This window comes from Vanacampus margaritifer, chromosome 4 (genome assembly GCF_051991255.1).
Source record: "Vanacampus margaritifer isolate UIUO_Vmar chromosome 4, RoL_Vmar_1.0, whole genome shotgun sequence".
Classification (NCBI taxonomy): Eukaryota; Metazoa; Chordata; class Actinopteri; order Syngnathiformes; family Syngnathidae; genus Vanacampus; species Vanacampus margaritifer.
The window spans coordinates 20951753-20971666 of NC_135435.1; the positions used below are offsets into that span (position 1 = coordinate 20951753).

General features: G+C 41.0%; 1 protein-coding gene across 2 annotated transcripts in view; it reads right to left on the bottom strand.

Moving 5' to 3' along the window:
• Positions 1-19914, bottom strand: part of nfatc3a (nuclear factor of activated T cells 3a) — a 55223-nt gene that overhangs the window by 6107 nt on the left and 29202 nt on the right. The window contains exons 4-9 of one of the 2 annotated variants that reach the window (XM_077563133.1): positions 17208-17407; positions 16654-16826; positions 16154-16294; positions 12545-12600; positions 11735-11861; positions 8196-9287 (exon numbers count right to left, since the gene is read on the bottom strand). In XM_077563133.1, the coding sequence (XP_077419259.1) occupies positions 8196-9287; positions 11735-11861; positions 12545-12600; positions 16154-16294; positions 16654-16826; positions 17208-17407 (1789 nt within the window). The remainder of the gene's footprint in view (positions 1-8195; positions 9288-11734; positions 11862-12544; positions 12601-16153; positions 16295-16653; positions 16827-17207; positions 17408-19914) is intronic. The other variant, XM_077563134.1, reaches the window with a different exon arrangement.

Sequence of the window (19914 nt, forward strand, 5' to 3'; positions counted from 1 at the left end):
TACAAAGAATCTGAATTTTCTCTCATGTATTACTTTGTTTGACATATTTGTTCTTACCAGGCATTTTTTGTCCAAGAATATTTCACCTGCTAAAAGTATATATATATTTTTTTTATTTATTTATTTATTTATTTTTTACGTAAAAATATATAACTTGTTATCGAGAGTTTATTCCTAACTTGAATTTGGGCGTCGAAAGCGTTCATCAAGTGTTGTCGCGACGCCTCCACCGGACTTCCACTGCCTGCGCTCGTCGTGTCCTTTATAAGAAATGTCATGAGTCGTCTGCTCTGACCTATGACTCTCCGATGAGTGTGCAACAAAGGTACGTTAGTGACATTTGACATCCCAGCAGGCTTTGTCTTAAATTCGAGACCAGAAAGCCACAAACGAAAGAGAGATTTGAGTGGAGTCTGAAGTTTCGTTTACTGCTGCTCCACTCTCTCAAATGTACTGGTACAACGTACGCAGAGATACTTCCCCCTCAACCAGAGGGAGACCCTCTACAGATGACTAGCAGGGGGGGCTCCCTACTTCAAAAATACTATACACACACCTACAGTTAAATGAGGGTTGCTGTACCCTTTCACACTGACCTGAAACGTCAACATCTAGTCGTGATCTTATTTGTGGTTTGAAATGCACTAGCACGTTACCGGTAGCACTCTTTGAATAGATCATATCTAGCGGACACAATTACGCCTGGGTAGTTCTAAATCCCTCTGTTCCACTCTCTTATGGAGTTCCACAGGGTTCAATCTTAAGGCCTCTGCATTTCTTTCTTCTATATTTGCCTTTTTTTTTTTTTTTTTTTTTTAAATAAACGTTACCACACTCAACCATAACAGAAGTAGGAACCAGCCTAATAATAAATAAAATATGTAGTGACCAACTGCCGATCACAAGCCACTAAGCCACATTCTCAAAAAGTTCTGGCATGAGAAACTTGAAAGGGCCACCGTGGTTTTAGCAAAAGCCACAGTGGAAAGGGGCTTGATTTGCCTGCGAAAAAAAGAGAGAAAAACCCGAGGAGGAGAGTTTCCACTTTGCGAGGCTTTGTAATGACGTCTTTCGCAAATGCTGGATGTCGAGTCAAAAGCCAGCAACGTCGCGCTCTTAGGAAAAGTCACGCAAAAAGAACTTTTCTGGATCATTTTTTTCCTTTATGTTTTAGTCAGACTTGATTGCATTTCCTCTTACTTTTTTTTTAACCCCCCCCCCCCCCCTCTAATTTGTGTCCAAGTTTGATCATTTGCTTTTAAGTCATAGTTTTATCTCTCTTAAAAAATAAAAATAGCCCTTCAATTTGTTTTTGTTGTCACGAAAACCCCCGCCCCAGTATTTCTTCGGTTTAAAACACAAGCTATTTTTGTTATTTTGTTATTTTCTTTAATCTGTCAAATAATGTTTTCGTTTAGGCTTTAATATTTAGCAGTGAAACGGTACTCAACGACTGTAATAATGATCAACAATGTTCTTAAGTCTTTAAGTATCTACTGTACAAGACACTCAAGTAGCAATGTGTGACAATTGCTTCCTGACAGTTTACCCACATGTCACCTTTACAACAACAAAAATCATCAGTGCACATCTTTACACGTTCGTAGCATTGCATGCATGTGACTCTTACACACATAGTGTACATTGTATACATTTCTCTAGCTTTCACAGGAAGAGTCAAATCCACTTGTCACATTTAGGCCTCGAGTAAAGCTTGACGTCTGCTGACGAACCGCGACGGTCGCAACAATGTGTTTTTTAGCTTTTGAAAAACAACACAAGCATGGTTTGAATTTAGTATGTGCGTGCTCATCGAGGCCTTTCCATCCTGCTGTCTGGAAGGGGAAGCGAGCATTGGCGCAATTTTCCGAACTTCTGCCAAACGTTTGCTTCTGTCAGACCTTCATGGTATGGAGAGATGACACATGACGTCCATTTCCACTTCATTCGACGGGGGAACAGCAGCAAACGTTTGCCGTTGACTTTAATTTGATGGAAACGTATTTTTCCGCCGATTCCAAGCTTCTTTTAATGCCAGCCAATCAGGAGGTATGCCGGACAACTCTATTAGTGAATTAAAGAGTTGCATGTACACACTAAAACACAGGCGCAGATATTCAGTGCTAAAGTCTATTTATAGAATTGTTATATATTTAAAAATATATATTTTTTAGGAAGAATATAGTGTGGAGTACACATAGAGACCTGCAAAAAATGTGCTGTAATAGACATGATTGACCAATAGTTGGCGATGTCCCTTTGTAAATCCTGTGGTCGACAACTGTTTGTCCTCTCCAAAAGTCGATATCTCAAACATTCGGTTTTGTTAGGATTTGTTCAATTTCTCTGAGCATTTTACTGCTTTGAATGCAAATATGCTGACATAATGTAATGTTATAGTGGTGACTTGAAATGTATTATTTTTTTTTTTTTAGATACAAGCCAGCATCCGCCCGATTATTTGCTTTGAGAATTACATGTTGTCTAATTACACTATCGAGTGAAAGTCAGGACAATGTTGATCATTGACTGTCCTTAAAAAAAAAACGTGTCAAAATGAGTGCGTTAATTTTGAATTAATTTAAAGTTCCTTGAATGCCACTATTTTTTTTTTTAACGCCTGATCATTGACCACCCGTTACTTGGAAAGCTTGTACTGGAGGAATTCCAGTTACAATGCAGCAGACACGTTCACATCAAAAATGAACAGCAATAAAATTAATAATAATGCATATCTCTGTAGAGACTGGGGTGAAGTTGAATTTTTTTTTTTTTTTAATGTGCAGAATTTCACAAGTTACTTCATGTTAAAGATTAGATAGCTATCTCTTATATGAAAAGAAATATGCACCAAGCTGCCATCAATGTCTTACAAATGCAATTATGCCATCTAGTGGCAGAAAAATTACCTCAACACAAATTAATATCACACTCATTTTTTACAGTACAGTATTTTTTTTTTGTTTTAACACAATTTTATGAATTATTATGAAATTACTGTTTCAATGACTAAAAGATGCCCCCATATTTCTATTAGTTTAACATTTTTTTTCCACTTTTATGTTAACAAGAGTATGAAAATTTAGAAAAAAAACATTTTGTTGTACATTTAGCAGGTATAAAATTGGTGATTAATCGTGAGTTAACTGTTGAAGAAGATTAATTACAATTAAAAAATTTGATCGCCTGACAATATATATTTGGTGCAATTATTGGATTTTAAAAGCATCCCATAGTTAAAGTCGATTCATCAGTTATCGAAATATTTTTCCGAAAAAGTTTTTTTTAAATAACTACGCAATGTCTGGTTCGAATTGTCATTGTTTACCTCTGTATTGCAGATTTTCACCGTGATAAAGAGGAGTTCACTGCATATTAATGTTGACATGAGAGGCACAGATTGTCTATTCGATACGGTTCACTTCACTTCCTGTGTGTACATTTGTGCCAATACTTGTGGCTCACGTGCAGTTGGAGGCAGCTGTGCAACTCCACACGCACTCACACACATACCTGTGTAAATGATGAAATTACAAGTCTCCTTTTGCCGGCAAGGACTGCATAACTCATGTCTACTCGTGAGCTCGTCAATTGTACACTTTGGAATCGTTCCAGCGTCACTGCACTTGATTACGCGTGCCTGCTGAAGAAGCGGCATGTTTTGGAAAAGAGCAAAGCACGCTCCGCTCTGGACGTCTGATGCCCACAACGTTCCAGATTGAGTGTCTCGGCTGCGCGACCCTGCTGTGTGATTGGATGCTAAAGTTGTCCGCCCATCTGTCTGTCAGTCTGTCCTCTTACCACCTGTGTGCAGCAACGAGCGATGGGTTGGTTTTGAATAATCAATTAACACGACTCATTTTGGTAGCATTTTTGTGCTGAATGCGACAACAGCATGGAAGCAGGACTTCCAAACATTCACGTGTTAAAAATATTTCACTTAACAACATAGAACAGGTAGCCACAAAGACACTGAATCATCATCTCTCACTGTGTCTGTCTCGCACACACACACACGCACACAAACAAACACACACACACACGAGCCTGTGCGTCACAGGGGCCATCTGCTAACTAACGAGGGCAGTTTTTCTACACACACTCTATGTTTGTACTCGTTCCACTTTGGCGCTTCTGTGATATTACTGCTGCTTTTGCAGTGGAGCAGTTTATTCATTATTGTTCACATCAATGTGGATAAATAATGTTGAGAAAGATCTGCTTCTTATATAACAGGAAGGCATGAGGAGGTGTCCTACGGGCGACTGAGCTGATTAGCTACCCTTATTTATGCTTCACAGTTAAGCCTGACATGATTCATACGCTGGAGACTTTTTTCAGGAACGGGTATCTAACTAGCTTCCCTCTAACTGGCTGTTAAGATGTATTTTTAAGGCTATTCACATCATTATTATGGGTATCAAAATGAGTGTGTTAATTTAATTTTGAGTTAATTTAAAGTACTTTTACTGCCACCATTTTTTTTAACATGCTATTAATGACCGCCCCTTACTTGGAAAGCTTGTACTGGGGGAATTCCATTCGCAACGTAGCAGACACGTCCACATCAAAATTTGGTAGCAATAAATTTAACAATAATGCATATATTGGCTTATATCGGTGAAGTTGTATTTTACCATTTTTAAAATGTGCAGGATTTCACAAGTTACTTCATGTTAAAGATTAGATAGCTCTTAATATGAAATGTCACCAATGTCTTACAAATGTAATTATGCCATCTAGTAGCAGAAAAATAACCTCAACATAAATCAATATCACACTCATCACACTTTTGTACATTTGGGACAGATATAAAATTTGTGATTAATCGTGAGTTACCTATTGAAGTCATGTGATTAATTACAATAAAAAATATGTAATCGGCTGACACCCCTAATAATTTTTTTAAAATTTCATTTGAACAAAAACTTCCCAAAAAGATTTATACAATTTCTTAATAAAAACACATCCGATGTAATAAAGATATAGTTGACTGGAATGAGCAACAAATGTCAATGTTACCTGGATTATTTTAGAATGGTACAAAAGTATAATTTTAAACTTCCAAAATTCACATTTAGTCAGATAAAATTCATTGAAATGCTACTGCATTTAATGTGGTCATGATGGTGGTACTTATAGAGCTTCTGTACGTATTATTATTTTTTTTTAGGTTTTAGGCGAAAAATTTGCGAGTCACTGGTTTAGGGTGAAGTGTCGCTATTTGAAGCACTACGCATAATATAGTATTTTCTAATGAAACACCTGTTTGTTGCCATGTAATCGTACCTTTAGTCATGACTCATCAGCAGAAAGCCTAGCGAGGCATACATCATGCTAATGGACGTCGGGTTTGTCAGTGGCACAGAATGAATCCGGTCTACTTAGTGAGTAGGCAGTGACCTCTTAAAAACACAGAGCGGGGCCAGGCTCCATGTTGCTACTTCAAAACATGGCCTACAGAGCCCGGGCTGGCACACAATGCTATTTTTAGCCACGGGCTCAAAGGGGGAGCTCACATTCCCGGCTGAACTGTGTCACTCGCAAACTTTTTCGGAAAAGAGCACAGCCCCCCGAAAGTACATGAGTATGTCAGAAAAAAAAATGCTTTAATGTGCACGTTCAATTTAAAATCTTTAAAAAAAAAAATCTTGACAGTGGCGTGTGCTTTTGCATATATACAGCTCCCCGATGAACCTGACTGGATTTTCACACATGACTTATTGACAAGTGGCCTGTGTTAATTAGGCTGACCCGTGCTAGCACACAATGTAACACCTCCCAACATGGCCTCGTCAGGCTATTTATTAACCCCCCGCCTGCCCGCAGGACCCTGATTTGAATATGGCGAACTAGCCAAGTTCCTGAGTGGCAGATAAGAGGCTGTTTGGAGACATGTACTTCAGATAAAAGAAATCCAGGGGGAGAAAAAGTCTGCGGCGTCATGCTTTGCAGTTTGCACCGACTTCACTGCTAATTGTTAAGTCAACATGTTCTCTCGAGCATCCCAATTACACTTGTGAAAACACACACAGGATATAATAACCACAGCAACACACAATCTGTGCATTTGCAATGATCTTACAATGATGCAGTGGAACTAGAATAGTATAAAAGGTTTCACCGAATAAAGATTTCTTTTGTCTATTAGTTAGTTATTAGTGAGCTTTTTTTTTTTTAATTCATATTGACAAATGCGGAAAAGGATTAGGGCTAGTGAAGAGAGAGAGAAAAAGTTTGGCAGGATTCTCACTTTATTCTCAGAATTTTGACTTTAAAGTCAGAATTCTGACTTAAATCAAAAATTTCTGACTTTAAAGTGAGAATTGTGACAAATGCTGACTTTAATCTCACAATTCTGACTTTAATCTTACAATTCTGACTTTAAAGTCAGAATTTGTCACATTTCTCACTTTAAAGTCAGAATTCTGACTTTAAAGTGAGAATAATATTAGCACTAATAAAGTCAGAATTCATTTAAAGTGAGAATTCTGAGACTAAAGTGAGAATTCTCACTTTAAATACAGAATTCTGAGAATAAAGTCAGAATCCTGCCAACCCTTTTTTTTTTCTCTTCACTGGCCCTAATCCTCTTCCGTAGCCATAAGACGTTACAATATGCTATCTTGATTTTAGTATGGACCGTACCATGACAGTTAGTCAAATGGAAAACTGCGCCTACATTCCTAGTTCTCCACCTTTATCCAGATTAAAGCCTGAATTTAATATGTTAAATGTATTTGTTTTTTAGAGAAGCTAACAAATGCTAACCCTTGACTGGTGGAGGTAATTAGTCTCCTAATGGCCGCCATAGATTGGAGCCTTAATCTGATGCTTTGGTTATCAGTCCTGTGTGTCGTTCGTACACATTTCAAAATTCTGCCTCTATAGCGACACTGACAGATGAAACACTATCACTATCACTGTAATCAAACACCAAGGATTTAGCTCACAGAAAATAAACTGATGCTGACGAGTATTGTTTTACATCATGGGGTATGGATTTGCCTAGCATGTCACATGATGTAATTGAAACCCAAAGCGGTGTCTTGTTTTAGATGTGAATGCTTGCAGTAATCTATGCAAGCACTTGCTACGAATGTCCTTCACTGTCTCTCAGAGATTCACCTGATCTCTATGTTGCGCGCTTTTCAAATCTTAACGGCAGGAGGTACGGCATTAAAGACAATTGATGGACTTTGATGGTGCAACGCCATCCATCTATTCGTTTTCTATTGTGCTTGTCCTCATTAGTGTTGCTGGCGCCAATCCAAGATGAGTTTGTTTGGAGCGAGAGGCGTGGTACACCCTGGGCTGGTGATTGGCCAATCACAGGGCACACATATACAAACAATCATTCACACATTTTAGTCTGGTGCCGCATGTCATTGATTGAAAAAGATTTTTTGGCTCAGGTGGGGTTCAAATAAGCCAGAGATATTAGAGTTCAATTTCCTCACCTCGACCCCATTTTACGTCACCATTTTCAAAATGTCTGGTTCTAAAAAGTTGAATAAGCCACATAGTGAGTTACACACAATCACAAACTTTGTGTCTATGCTTTTGATTATGTGAATTGGTCTGGTATATGTTGTAATTATAATGCTGTGTCAGCCATCTTGAAATCCAATGTGAACACTACAAAATGTTACATTTTATAGTTTCTCTATATTTGCCTAAAATGTGTTTTTTAACTGGAGTCAATAACTGTCCGAATTGTCTCTCGTGATTTTTTTTTTATGTATTCATGACTATTTTAAAATTCTAAAATGACCGAACATCCATCATGTACCATGAATGTAATGTATTTGTTTTGATCAATTGTTTTCTTTCACAGTGTGGATTTTATCTTGACAGCTTTTGCCCATTATTGCTAAATACAAAATACTATTTATATGTATGTGTGTAAAAAAGAAAAGAAAAAGAAAACGTATACTGATTCTTGGGGCACGATAAATGCAGTGACAAAGCGGAGGGAGGATTCAAGTTGCATGGTACAACAAGACTAAACATGAATTCGCTATATTGGATTGTGAAACCAGGACAGTGATGCTAGTCCACTTTAGCCACTAAGCAACTCCTTATAAGGTTAGGTGATTTCCCTTTTGCCAATACTGGCACAAAAATGTGTTTCAACTCCAATCTGCACATTCAAATGCAGAGTTCCCACTTTAGTAAGGTCTGATCAAGCTTACCATCATCCAGCGTGATGTCTTGTAGGCCTATCGAGCGGAAGGTGGGCTCCCTATCCTCCGGCTCTTCTTTGATGTCCAGCCTCTCGTCCTCCGATGTGAAGGGCCCCTGGGGGCTTAGCGGGTGCACCAAAGACCCGGCAGCAGTCGGGGACAAGCCGGCCATGACCGGGCTGGCCGCCTGAGGAGAAGGCTGTCCTGAATGCGGATGCTGCAAGGGACCCAAGGGACTGTTACCTGGCGAAGAGGATGTGGGAGAGTGGTAGGGCAGCGAGTGGAGCTGAGGGGAAGAAGGCCCGGAGTGAGCTGACGGGATCATATGCGGAGGAGGGGCGGTGGACGGCGTGGGGCAGGAGGCTGAGCGTTGACTCACTGGGTGGTAGCCCATTGCCCGCTGTAGCTGGGAAGTGTGAGGCCCCACGAGTGGGTGGCCAGTAGGTGAGGGCACCTGAGAGGGATTCGGGGAGCAGTGGTAGCCCCCGAGCGTGTGAAGGTGTGGGGACGAAGGGGCCAGAAGAGGTTGGTGGCCCTGCGGAGATCCCGCGATGGGGCCTGACGACACGGGTGTTGACGGGGACGAGCAGGGGGAGGAGGAATACACCATCCCCATGCCCAGCGGGTGTGACGCGGCACTGGGACTCTGCTGGAAAGGCATCCTGTCATAACTCTGAGGTGAAAAGCTGGACTGGCCGTTGAAGGACAGGCTGTGAGGGTGACTCTGATTGCGTTGCATGGGCTGGTACGAGGGCCGCGAGGGCGAGGAGGTGGCTGGGAGGGGGACAGGAGAGGAGCTCGGATGGTACGTCATGTGGCAGTCGGCGGGGGCGTGGTGCAAACTGTGACCCTGCAGGTGAGGCAGATGCTGGAAGGACGGGGAGCCCATCGAGGGGCAGGGAGCCTGCAGGGGCAGCAGGACGGGTCTCGAGCCGGAGGCCAGGCCGTGCGGGGAAGTGGACAGAAGGTTCTCCGACGGGTGGCCCTGATCGGGGGAAGGCAGCTGAGGGCGCACCAGACTCGCAGCATGTGTCAGGGGCATGGACATAGCAGGGACAGCGGGATGGTCCAGCTCATCCCGGTGCTCCTGTTTCACCATCACTACGAGAAGAAAATATATCATCAATTTAGCGCTTTAATACTGCGCAATTCATTTCACAGAAATGCACCGTGGCGGCATTTAAAACTTGTATGTCTTCCTCAAAGTGTCCCTTCTAAGTTGGATCAATAGAAGTCAAAAGATGAATAATTAGGATTTAGGGATGTGGCGGGGACTAAGGACTCTTGTTCAAGCCCTGATTGAGCAAAATATATTTTTTTACATTTACATAATAGACTAGAGAATTACTTCAGCTCTGAGATGTGCCCAACTGTACCCAATTGTGATTTTCTTTATTTCATTTTTATCCAGCTCAGAATTAGGGGGCGAGCATATGCTGCCAGTGTGTCTGATGGCATCACGTGAAACGCTGTGTGACAAGCTGACTGCCCGAATGCCCCCAAGCACGGATCAGAGCAACAGAACAAACGGGTTCATTGATCTCACGCCCTCGACTCACCCCATCACGCCTCTGGGATGGAGGGACGAGTGGCAAAAAAAAAAAAGAAGCCCAATGAGTACACAGAAATATGAGATGATGGTATGCAAAAATAAATTATTTTCATCAGAGCCTTGGATCTTGAACAGATTGCCAGTCAAACAACTTGAAATTGAACCTAGAATCTCGTTGACAGTGAAACATGGTTCTCGGCTCTGATGTTGGGGGTTCAAATCCAGGCTATGGATTTGTTCTTCCTGTGTAGAGTTTGCATGTTCTCCCCGTGCTTGTATGGGTTTATCCAGCTACTGTGGCTTCCTCCCAAATTCCCAAAACATGCATGGTTGGCTCATTGAAGACTAAATTGTCCTAAGGTGTAAATGAGAGTGTGAATAATTATTTGTCTATATGTGTCCTTGTGATTGGCTGGTGACCAGGGTGTACCGTGCCAAACTATTTAATAGTTGTTGTTGTTGTTTTTTTAATTTTACAATCATGAAGTTGTAATCAAAACAAGTCTTAATTCTGGAAGAATAAAGTCTAAATTTACTTTGAATAAACTGCATTTCTTTGAAAAACAAAAAACATTATTTTTACAAGGAGTCATGATGAAAATTATAATAATAATAAAAATAACTCAGTTTTCAAGAAGATACATTTTAATCTAATATGTAATTATTTTTCGGAAAAAGTTGTAATTTTTATGAAAATAAGGTGACAAGCCAATTACCCCCCGCCCCCCCCAGAATAATTCATAATCAAAAACAAAACAAAACAAAGGGTTCTGTTAACTACCCCTCGAAGCCTGTCTTTGACACAATTGCTCCAAAGTCCTGATACTCAAACCAATCTAATGTTGATATGAAAAGACTTGTATTACAACTTGACAAGATATAAATTGTTTTTCTAAACAAAACAAAAAAACATCTTGTTTCTATCAGTAAAATTCTTAATTTCCAGTGTGACTTTGTAAAACAGACTACATCAGCAATAACAGGACAGCATAAAGGGCGTTGATTCCTATTTCCAGTATGACAGTGGGATAGTGCATGTCTAACGCTTTAGCATGTGGTGTCTGCTACAGGGGTCGTTACCACCCAGCCCACAACAAGACAGGAAACATGATTTATTAGAAGACCACCATCTCCTACACACACACGCACGCACAATAAAGCAGCTAGTGTCTGCGGTGCCTCTGATGGTGACAGCAAACCTGCTTTTGCGAACAAACAGAGCAGGGTTTACTATGCTCTGCTGTCATTGGCTGCCCCGACCTGTCAAAAGAGAACAGGAACAGGAACCGCCTGAGTGGGCGTGCTCGGAAATACAGTGAACACGGGGTGGAGGGGCGACGCCGCGTGTAGTCTCTCACACACACACACACACTCACACAAATTACGGCATTAGACACTCACCTACACTCACCCACTATATTGAGCAGAAAAAGACTTAAGACATAAAGAGGCTTGCGAGTTGGTGAAAGTTCTACAAAATAGACAGCGAGCAGGTGTTTGTGTCATTGCGCTACTCCCTTGCGTCACAGTCAGGTTCTTGAGACTGACGAAATGGGGTACTGACACAATAGTGTTCTGTCATCGTAAATGTTCTCTACAACTATTAGCGTGGGAGGAAACAGGAAGCAGCAAACTAAAAATGAGGAATGCATCATGTCTGTGTATAAATAAATTGAATTGGTTAAACAGCATATCTCCTGTTTGCATTTTTTTTTTTTTGCCTAAATCCTCTCCTCACAATGCAAATGGTTACATTTTTTGCGTTTCCTGAAAAATCTAAAAACAAATTACTTAAGCGATTATTTTAAGAAGGTGTCGATATACAGTACAAGCTAAAAGTTTGGACACACCTCTCATGCAATGCTTTTTTTTTTCATGACTATTTTTGTAGATTCTCCCTGAAGGCCTGTACTGTAGAAATAGCAACATTTTAAAATAACGGATGAATAATAACAATCAGGTGATAAAAATGATCACAGTTTTTTTTTAACCTCACCTGAAAGGTAAGTGAAACGTTGGGATTGGCTCCGTTTCCGTTTTCCATTGCAGACATAAAACTGCACTTGCACAGCTGAGCTCACAGTCTTACTGTGGTAAGGAGGGATTTCCACGACGATACATGACTGTGTGTAAGGCAAAACAGTCGACATTATTATTTAAATGCACTTCATATACTTACCAAAAATAAGATGTACAGTGGAACCTCAACTCTCAAATGTCTCATGGCTCGTAACATTTGGGGTTTCACCAACCAATGTCAAATTTTGCTGCAACTCACTTGATCTAATTTCAACCAGCATCAAAATACTAATTATGTGTGTGTACTTTAAATGTTCACATCCATTTCCCATAAATTACTTTGGAATTGGCTTTGATTAGACTGGTGTCATGCATGTAGTCCATCTATTGTTGTTGCTAGAAGTAGCACTGAGTGAAGATGTTAGCTAGCTAGCTGCTGTTAGCTTCTCGCATTAGCCGCGAGCTGGAGACCAATAAGCCGGCAATGCTTGACACTGGTGATGAAAAGGTAGAGTTTTATGTCTGTTTTACAATTAACAATACATTACCTGTTGATGTAATTGTATTCAGTGTGATAGTGAGTGTAAACAAATTAGATGTGTGACATTTGAGTCTGCTTTTGCGCGAGATAGTTTGTATTGATGGTTTTATGATGACATTTTTGACAAATTATTCAAAAATTCATCTGAATGGGAAATTTTGTGTGGAAATCAGATGTCGACCAGATTGTGTTCCACTCCGGAGGTTCCACTCTATTTACACTTTAGGTAACTAAAAGACTACTCACGCCTTGAGTTTTTTCCCGGATGATTTTGGCTTCTGCTTCCCACTGTGGCCGGCCATCTAGAAGACAGTTGAGAGAAGAGGGGAAAAATAACTTTTACCATCTGCACAATCGAATGGGGCTTAGGAACTGCAGGGTTTGTTATTGACGAGCAACGTGTCCTTTTAGAGGCCCAGAAGCCACGTGGAGAAAATCTTAGTAGCTGTGACTTAATCACAATCAAATGTCTAAATAATCCTTCTATTTGTCTTGTCTGGCTGACATTATAAAGAGCGCAGTGGAATGACTGTATTTATTTTAACTACAGAAAAACATCCTTTGCCGTTTTCCTATGATGGATCTAATTATTTGGCCAGACTTCGGAATAGGGAACACTGACAGGCCCCTGTGGTTGGAAGACACTGCAGCCATTGACTAAAAGTTTATTTGACTTGCTACCCTAGCACAGAATGTAGCATTATTTGAAGTTTGTGTTTCAATGATGTTACCACAGTTTGCACCTACATAGCGTCTTCCCCCAAAGACCAAAGGCGTACCTCGTAATTCCCACCATAGACATCTGTGTCTGCAGAAAGGGTGAGTCTTTGTGTACATTGAGTGCACTCTCTAATCTCAGGAACATTTTCGGCTTTTCGCTTTTCTGTAGCTTTAAATCTAACCTTCTGTAGCTGCAATCTAACCTAACAACCAAAGCCTCAGTTGTGGTAATGCAGTAGGCAGTTGCATATCCATTGAGAGAGACATTTCCTTTCCCGATGATGAAACAACCTTCAATGTCTTTGCAGCTGACAGCAGTGCATTATAATGTGTTGACATTCAACAGGCTGGAGCAAGGGCCCCACATGCTCTGTCAGACAACAAGCACCAACAAGAAGCTCATACCATGCTAAGACAATGACTTGGATCGGGCAGATGCCAGAGTCAGGCGGAGAAAGAAGCTGCAACTAGGCTTTTATTAGGGAAAAAATGTTGTGAAACAAGATAGCGTGCGTGTTTCTGTCACTGCTCAGGTGGAGGGCAGTTACAGCAGAGCCTCATTTGTATACACTTTCATCCTTGTAAAGTTGATATACTTTATTTAATCTTAGCTTGAATGTATGATGAAGTGTGGTTATTGTACGATTCTATTCTAAATAAATACTTAAGGTGTGTATACATACGGTAAATACTAGACAATTTTATGTACTGTTTATCATTGCTGTCCATCCATCCATCCATTTTCTTGACCGCTTTTCCTCACAAGGGTCGCGGGGGTGCTGGAGCCTATCCCAGCTGGCTTCGGGCAGTAGGCAGGGTGCACCCTGAACTGGTTGCCAGCCAATCGCAGGGCACACAGAGACGAACAACCATACTCACAATCACACCTATGGACAATTTGGAGCGTTCAATTAACCTGCCATGCATGTCTTTGGAATGTGGGAGGAAACCGGAGTACCCGGTGAAAACCCACGCAAGCACGGTGAGAACATGCAAAATCCACCCAGGAAGGCCGAAGCCCGGACTCGATCTCACGTCCTCTGCACTGGGAGGCGGACGTGCTAACCAGTCAGCCACCGTGCTGCCCCATTGCTGTCCAATAACAAACAAAAACATTGTATTGCTAGTCTGCAACAGTTGAGTTAAGGTAACTGGACTTTGTTTGTTTGTTAAAAACATTCAAGCTTTTATCCAAAAGTCTTCTTTAGTTCTACATTAGTGACAAAATCCTATTCTGACCGCCCTCACGGGACACCCCTCACTTACATATACAAATAGCTAAGGATGCTGGATCAATATTGAATGAACGTTGAATCAATGTTAAATCAACCTTCTGAACATTCAACATTGATTTAATATCCTCTGCTAGACTCCACACCTAAAATTTAGAACTGAAGAGGTGAAACGTTTTCAACAAACAGAAAAGGTTTCATCAATTCAATCTGTGAGGATTAGCATGACCTGGATGACTGAGAATCTACAGTACACAAATATATTGAATTGGTACTTTATTATGGAATTTTTAACAACGTGAGATTCTCTGCGTTTTACTGCACGGAGAGTTAAAAGTGTCAAATAAAACAATGAAAGAAACTATGTTTTATAATTCCTGATATTAACAATTACCTCCTCTGGCTGCTAAAACTGTGCTGTCCAACTGTGTTCGCAAAAAAGCCTCCAAAGTGCTTAGCTTTAAGATACACCTTGAATGGTGTACGCTTTATGGCAGTGCACTTAAGATTAGTTAAGGTCTCGAGAAAAAATTTAAGACTTCTTTTTGGTTGGTTCTAGGTCAAGTATCAGAATTGATTCTGCAAAACCAAATGACCGAGACTGTAGGGACAACAGTAGTTTAAATCATCACAAATGATTCATTATAATTTTGTAACCCCCTCCCCCACAGAAATTATTTTGAAAGCGTCTACAATGAGTTTTAGATCCTCAAATTACATTTATTCATAAAGTGGTCCTCACATTTTAGAGATTTAAAAACGTTAACCCTTAATCTGGTTTTGGTCTCAACGACCGCCTGCCATGGTCAAAGTCTTTACTTGGTCGCGACTCCTCAAAGTCTAGGCCTGGATTTTGTCTTGACCTCTGAAAATCTTGGTCTTGACGTGGTTTCAACTTCTCAGTCTTGGCCTAGACTTGGTCTGAGCTCGACAAAGTCTTGGTCTGGACTCTTCTAAACTACTCACCGTCTTGGTCTGGATTTACTCTTGACTTGTCCAAAGTCTTAGTCTTGGTCTCATATCATCAGTCTTGACTACAAATGTACACATGAAAAAGCTGATGAGTGATTTCTGTTTTGTTTTCCTAGTTGGATCACATGTGCTTGGAGTCAAGGGATCACTGTCAGACTGAAGCCATTTATTGTACCATCCTATAATCACACAACTACTTGTTTTTCACTTAGGCCAAATGGAAAAATATCAATCACTGCCTTCCATTCTTTCTTATTTCTTCCATTGCAGCAATTACTTCAATCAAGACCTTTCTGCACTAAAGCGGGAAGATTAGTTGAGATGAGGATGATCATTTAAACAAACCTCAATCATCATCATCATCACCACCACCACTATCATAACCTTCTGGTTGGTTCACTTTTCCTGCCTTCTTCTACAGTCCACTTCCTTCATGCACCCGTGCGGCCCAGCTTTACCTCCTCTCCAAGGTTTCCCTTTGCTCCTGTTTTTGGACCGTTCAACCACGCTGCAATATCTATGCTATGCATCACTGCATACCCCTGAAAGAGCTGCCTGAAGACATTCCTGTTCCTTATTTCCCTCAAAGATCTATGCAAGGGTCTCCCATTCACACGACTTTACTTTCTGCCATGTGTGAACTAGATTTTAACAGAGCAGAACAACGATGGTTGGGGCAGGCAGCGACTGGCTCAGAGAATGTTCTCCATTTCAAATTTCAATGTGAGGCAACGGCTTTTGTGGTTTTATTGCAAAGAGAAAGTCATATAAATAGAATTCTGTTAGACATACTTCATTAGCTACAACAAATTTAATGAGCTCTCTAGAAAGTAGACGATAAGTGAGTGATGAATCATGGAATCTGTTTTCTTCCAACTCCAGTCATTTTCTTCAGAAAACACAACCAAAAATACACCAACAAAGCTCTTACCAGGGCCTTTCTCCAAGAAGATGACCTTGGATTCTGGAAAGAAGTTACTCCCAGTGATGGCCATTTCCTCTCCCCCACTGACCAGACAGCTGGTCAGACTGGATTTGTCAACCTGGGGCAGCTCTTGAGCCGAACGCTGGGCTGAGGGAGACGCAGCAGAACTTACAGTTAAAAAAGAGTAATCATTTGTTAAATTGTCTTTTTTCACACGTGAAGGAAAATAAGGCATTTATGTCAGGAGTTTTAACCAAGCGGTACAGTTTGAATTTTTCAAGGTTTCTGCTGATGCCCATCCCGCACGCTGTCAACCTCAGCAGCAAAGTGTTCCACCATTGCACCGCGGTAGCACATGCATAATGAATAGGGCGGTTGACAGCATATTGTACTGTGTTCATTTCACATCATTCCAAACTTAACAAAAAGGCACTGCTTGGTGAAAAGAAGTCTTTGATTAATTTAATTGAGAGAAACGTGAACTGTTGTGAGTGTTTGCAACTCACAGCATTCTACAGGAATGGAGGCAGCCTGTAGCGACAGCACTTTCCCGTTTGGCTGAGGGATGTGAACTCGGAACACCACCCGTACCCGGGTGTTTTTCCTTCCTATGTCCGTCTCCCCCTTCCGCAGTTCAATGTCTGAGTTCCGTAGCTTGAGGATGCCCGCACAGTCAATGCTGTGGGAAAGGGACGGGAAAGTAGTTAGTGAAATCCAGAGAAAACCAAATATAATCACAGCAGGAGTTGGAAGAATCATATTAAATTTAAAATGTAAAATAAATGGGAAAGTCCAGACCACATCCTTTCCAGTTAATTCCAATGTAAACAAATGAAACAGGGCCTTATGCAAATATTGTCATGACGCAGAATCTTAAATAGCCACATAAAGTTTGTTTCTCTACTCCTTTGGTGCTCACCACTTTCTGTTGGTTTAAATTAAAAATACATAAAAGTTCACATTGGAAGAGGCCATAAACCCCATAAACAGGGTTGGACTTCCCTCACAGCAGGAAGCTCGTAAATGAAAAATGCTACCTGGAAATACTCGTGACATGTACCTGGCGGACATGTTGTTTTCAGGCAGGAGAGGAATTTCGAGAACTTTGGTGCTGGTGATTACAATCTCCTGGCTGGCTGTGGCCACGGTTTTCCCAGTGATGCGGTGCACTTGGTAAAAAGCATGCGGCCTCAAGTAACGGTCATCTGCGGTTCCAATGAACATCTGCAAGTTGACAGGCTTCTCGCTGTAGCCAACCAGCTGAAACATGACAGAAAACGGAATCAAACATATGTGAGTCCAGCTGTAAGGTGTGAACAAAGAAACATTCAGCTGTCTGACTTTTGTTTGGGAGGGATTTCAAATGTCGGGTCAAGGTTGTTGGAGTTCTGGCAAAGGCATTGGAGATTCATCTGGCATTTTGACATTAACTGATGATTCACTTAATAGGCCTCAATCGTTTTTTCCTATTCCATACCTGGCACGGGAGACGGTAATGCCCAAAAACAGAAGTTCACCTCGGGCTACTATGGTAAAGCGAGAATATGACATTAAGAAAAACGAGGACATTTCTGTCTTTCAAGGTGCGAGCTACAACCGTAACACTAATATTGGACCCAGAGCTAAACATTTGTACCTTGTTCAGAGTAGAACTTTAGCGTAGTACCTTTCAGGGTACCAGCTAGGGAAAAGCCATTGTTAAAAAAAAAGTAGCATGATGCACTTTCCTCTAAAGTAGAGTGTAAACAGAGCCCATTCATGGTTCAAGAGAGTATGACAAGGAGAGAAAATTGCCAGTAATAATGTTGTCGTCCTTTTCAAATACAGTTTTCTAACGCCTGCCAACTATGTTGGCCTCGCACAAAACGGCAAGCAGCTGCTTTCTCCATTTGTCCTGAGAGTTGGCACCCCGGTTTCCACTCAAGAAGACAGGTGAGATATTTGATGGCGGAAAGTGTTGCGTGTCTGGTAGAGTCGAGGGCAACATGGAAATGAGAGGACCTTATTCTGAAACCCAGAAGCCGCACAATCCCACTACTGTTGTAATGTTGTGCTTGGCAGACACGTTGACGGCAGGATGGCACCCCCGCTCACATTTGCACGCCCTGTACTGCCCTCATAGTTCACCCCCCGATCTATCCCCAGCTTAGATGGAGGGCAGCTCTGCGAGGCTCGCAGAGAACAAGGTCTTTCAGTGCTGCTTTCACCCTGGGAACTGCCAAGCCTCAACCGAGCTGCAGCTGGTTACTGACCCCGTCTTCATCTAAGCTTTGCGTCACACGCCACCGCGTCAACCCTCTGTCCAATACTGTGGTAACTGAAGGGAGAGCAAGTGGGATTTGTCACAAGCTGTTCCAAAATCAACCTGAGTGAAAAGGCTTGTGTGAATAGTCACGATCATGCCTTGAACTACATTAACCTATGTGAATACAACATGCTTAATCAAAAGGCAATTAATTACTTAGAATTCAAAAGTATGCTCAGCTCAGAAAAGCAATCCCAGTATAGTAGTAGTGCCCCTTACACATCTTTACTACTGCTTGTTAACTCAGGGATGTGATTTGACCAAAGTGAAATTATCTGAAAATTTAGCCGGGGGTCTGGGGGCCGCTGGCACCCAGCTAGGTCCAGGGCTCATGGGTTTTCCGTGTTTTTAAGTACTTTCAATGCACTCACATGACAAAGAAATAGACAAAACAACAGCATAAATTTTCAATGTATATTGAACTATCCCATATAAAATGGCAGTTTTAGTCAACTCAAAATCAGTCACATTCAAAAACATTGGACTGCCTTTGCTTTTAAAAACTATCACTGAGAATATCATCATATCTAACTAATGTGATTACTAAGTTAACACATAAATAATGGTGAAGAGTTCAAATTTCATGAACAAATAATTGTATCATGACCAAATGAAAAGTAACTCATATTAGAGCATACCACAAATGTCTTTGTTATAGCAGGAGATGTTATCTGTCGGAGTCATGTGCATAAACAATGAACTACTACTACAAAAAAAAAAAAATCTGAATTTTTTTTTTTGGGGGGGAGATAAAAAAAGCGGAATTCCGCGAATTAGCGGAAAAATCACATCCCTGTTAACTACTCAGCTAGTTCAGTCTCTACTGGCTAGATAAAGAACGTTTATATTGGCAAATGCAGGTACTAGAGCCTAAACCAAATGGGTGGCATAAACCACTTCTGGTCACTCACTGCTAAAACCAGAAATGACAAAATAAACACAGATGCTAACGTTAGCTTGCCTTGCTGCTTTGCCTTTAGCTTTGGGCACTGCAGTGCTATACTCTATAGTCAACATTATACTGCAACGTTCCGTTTTCTTGCTGCCCCCAGTCTCTCCTGGGATACAATTTGTCAACTATTGGTGAAAAGGAGATGAGCAGACGTGAGCCAGTTCAGTACTGTGCAATGGAAATTTAGTAATTATTCCTATACTGCCTATATAAAGCATGCAGTATTTGCAATGAATTTTGGGATTGATACAGTGTGCCCTCTTAAGTGTCATACATAGTCCATGTAGCTGTTTCTTGAGCTGCCCTTTCTCAGAATTCAAATGCGAATTATGAGGGAATCTCTCTAATTATAATTGCTTATTATAAAAGATACAAGCAACCACAACCAGAAAATGTAATGCAAATTATAGAGTAATGTTATCTTTACCCCAAAGCGTTGACGAATTAAGAGTTCAAACAGATTTGCATTTAAGTCCAAATATTACTGCTCAGCAGGAAATACGGCACGAA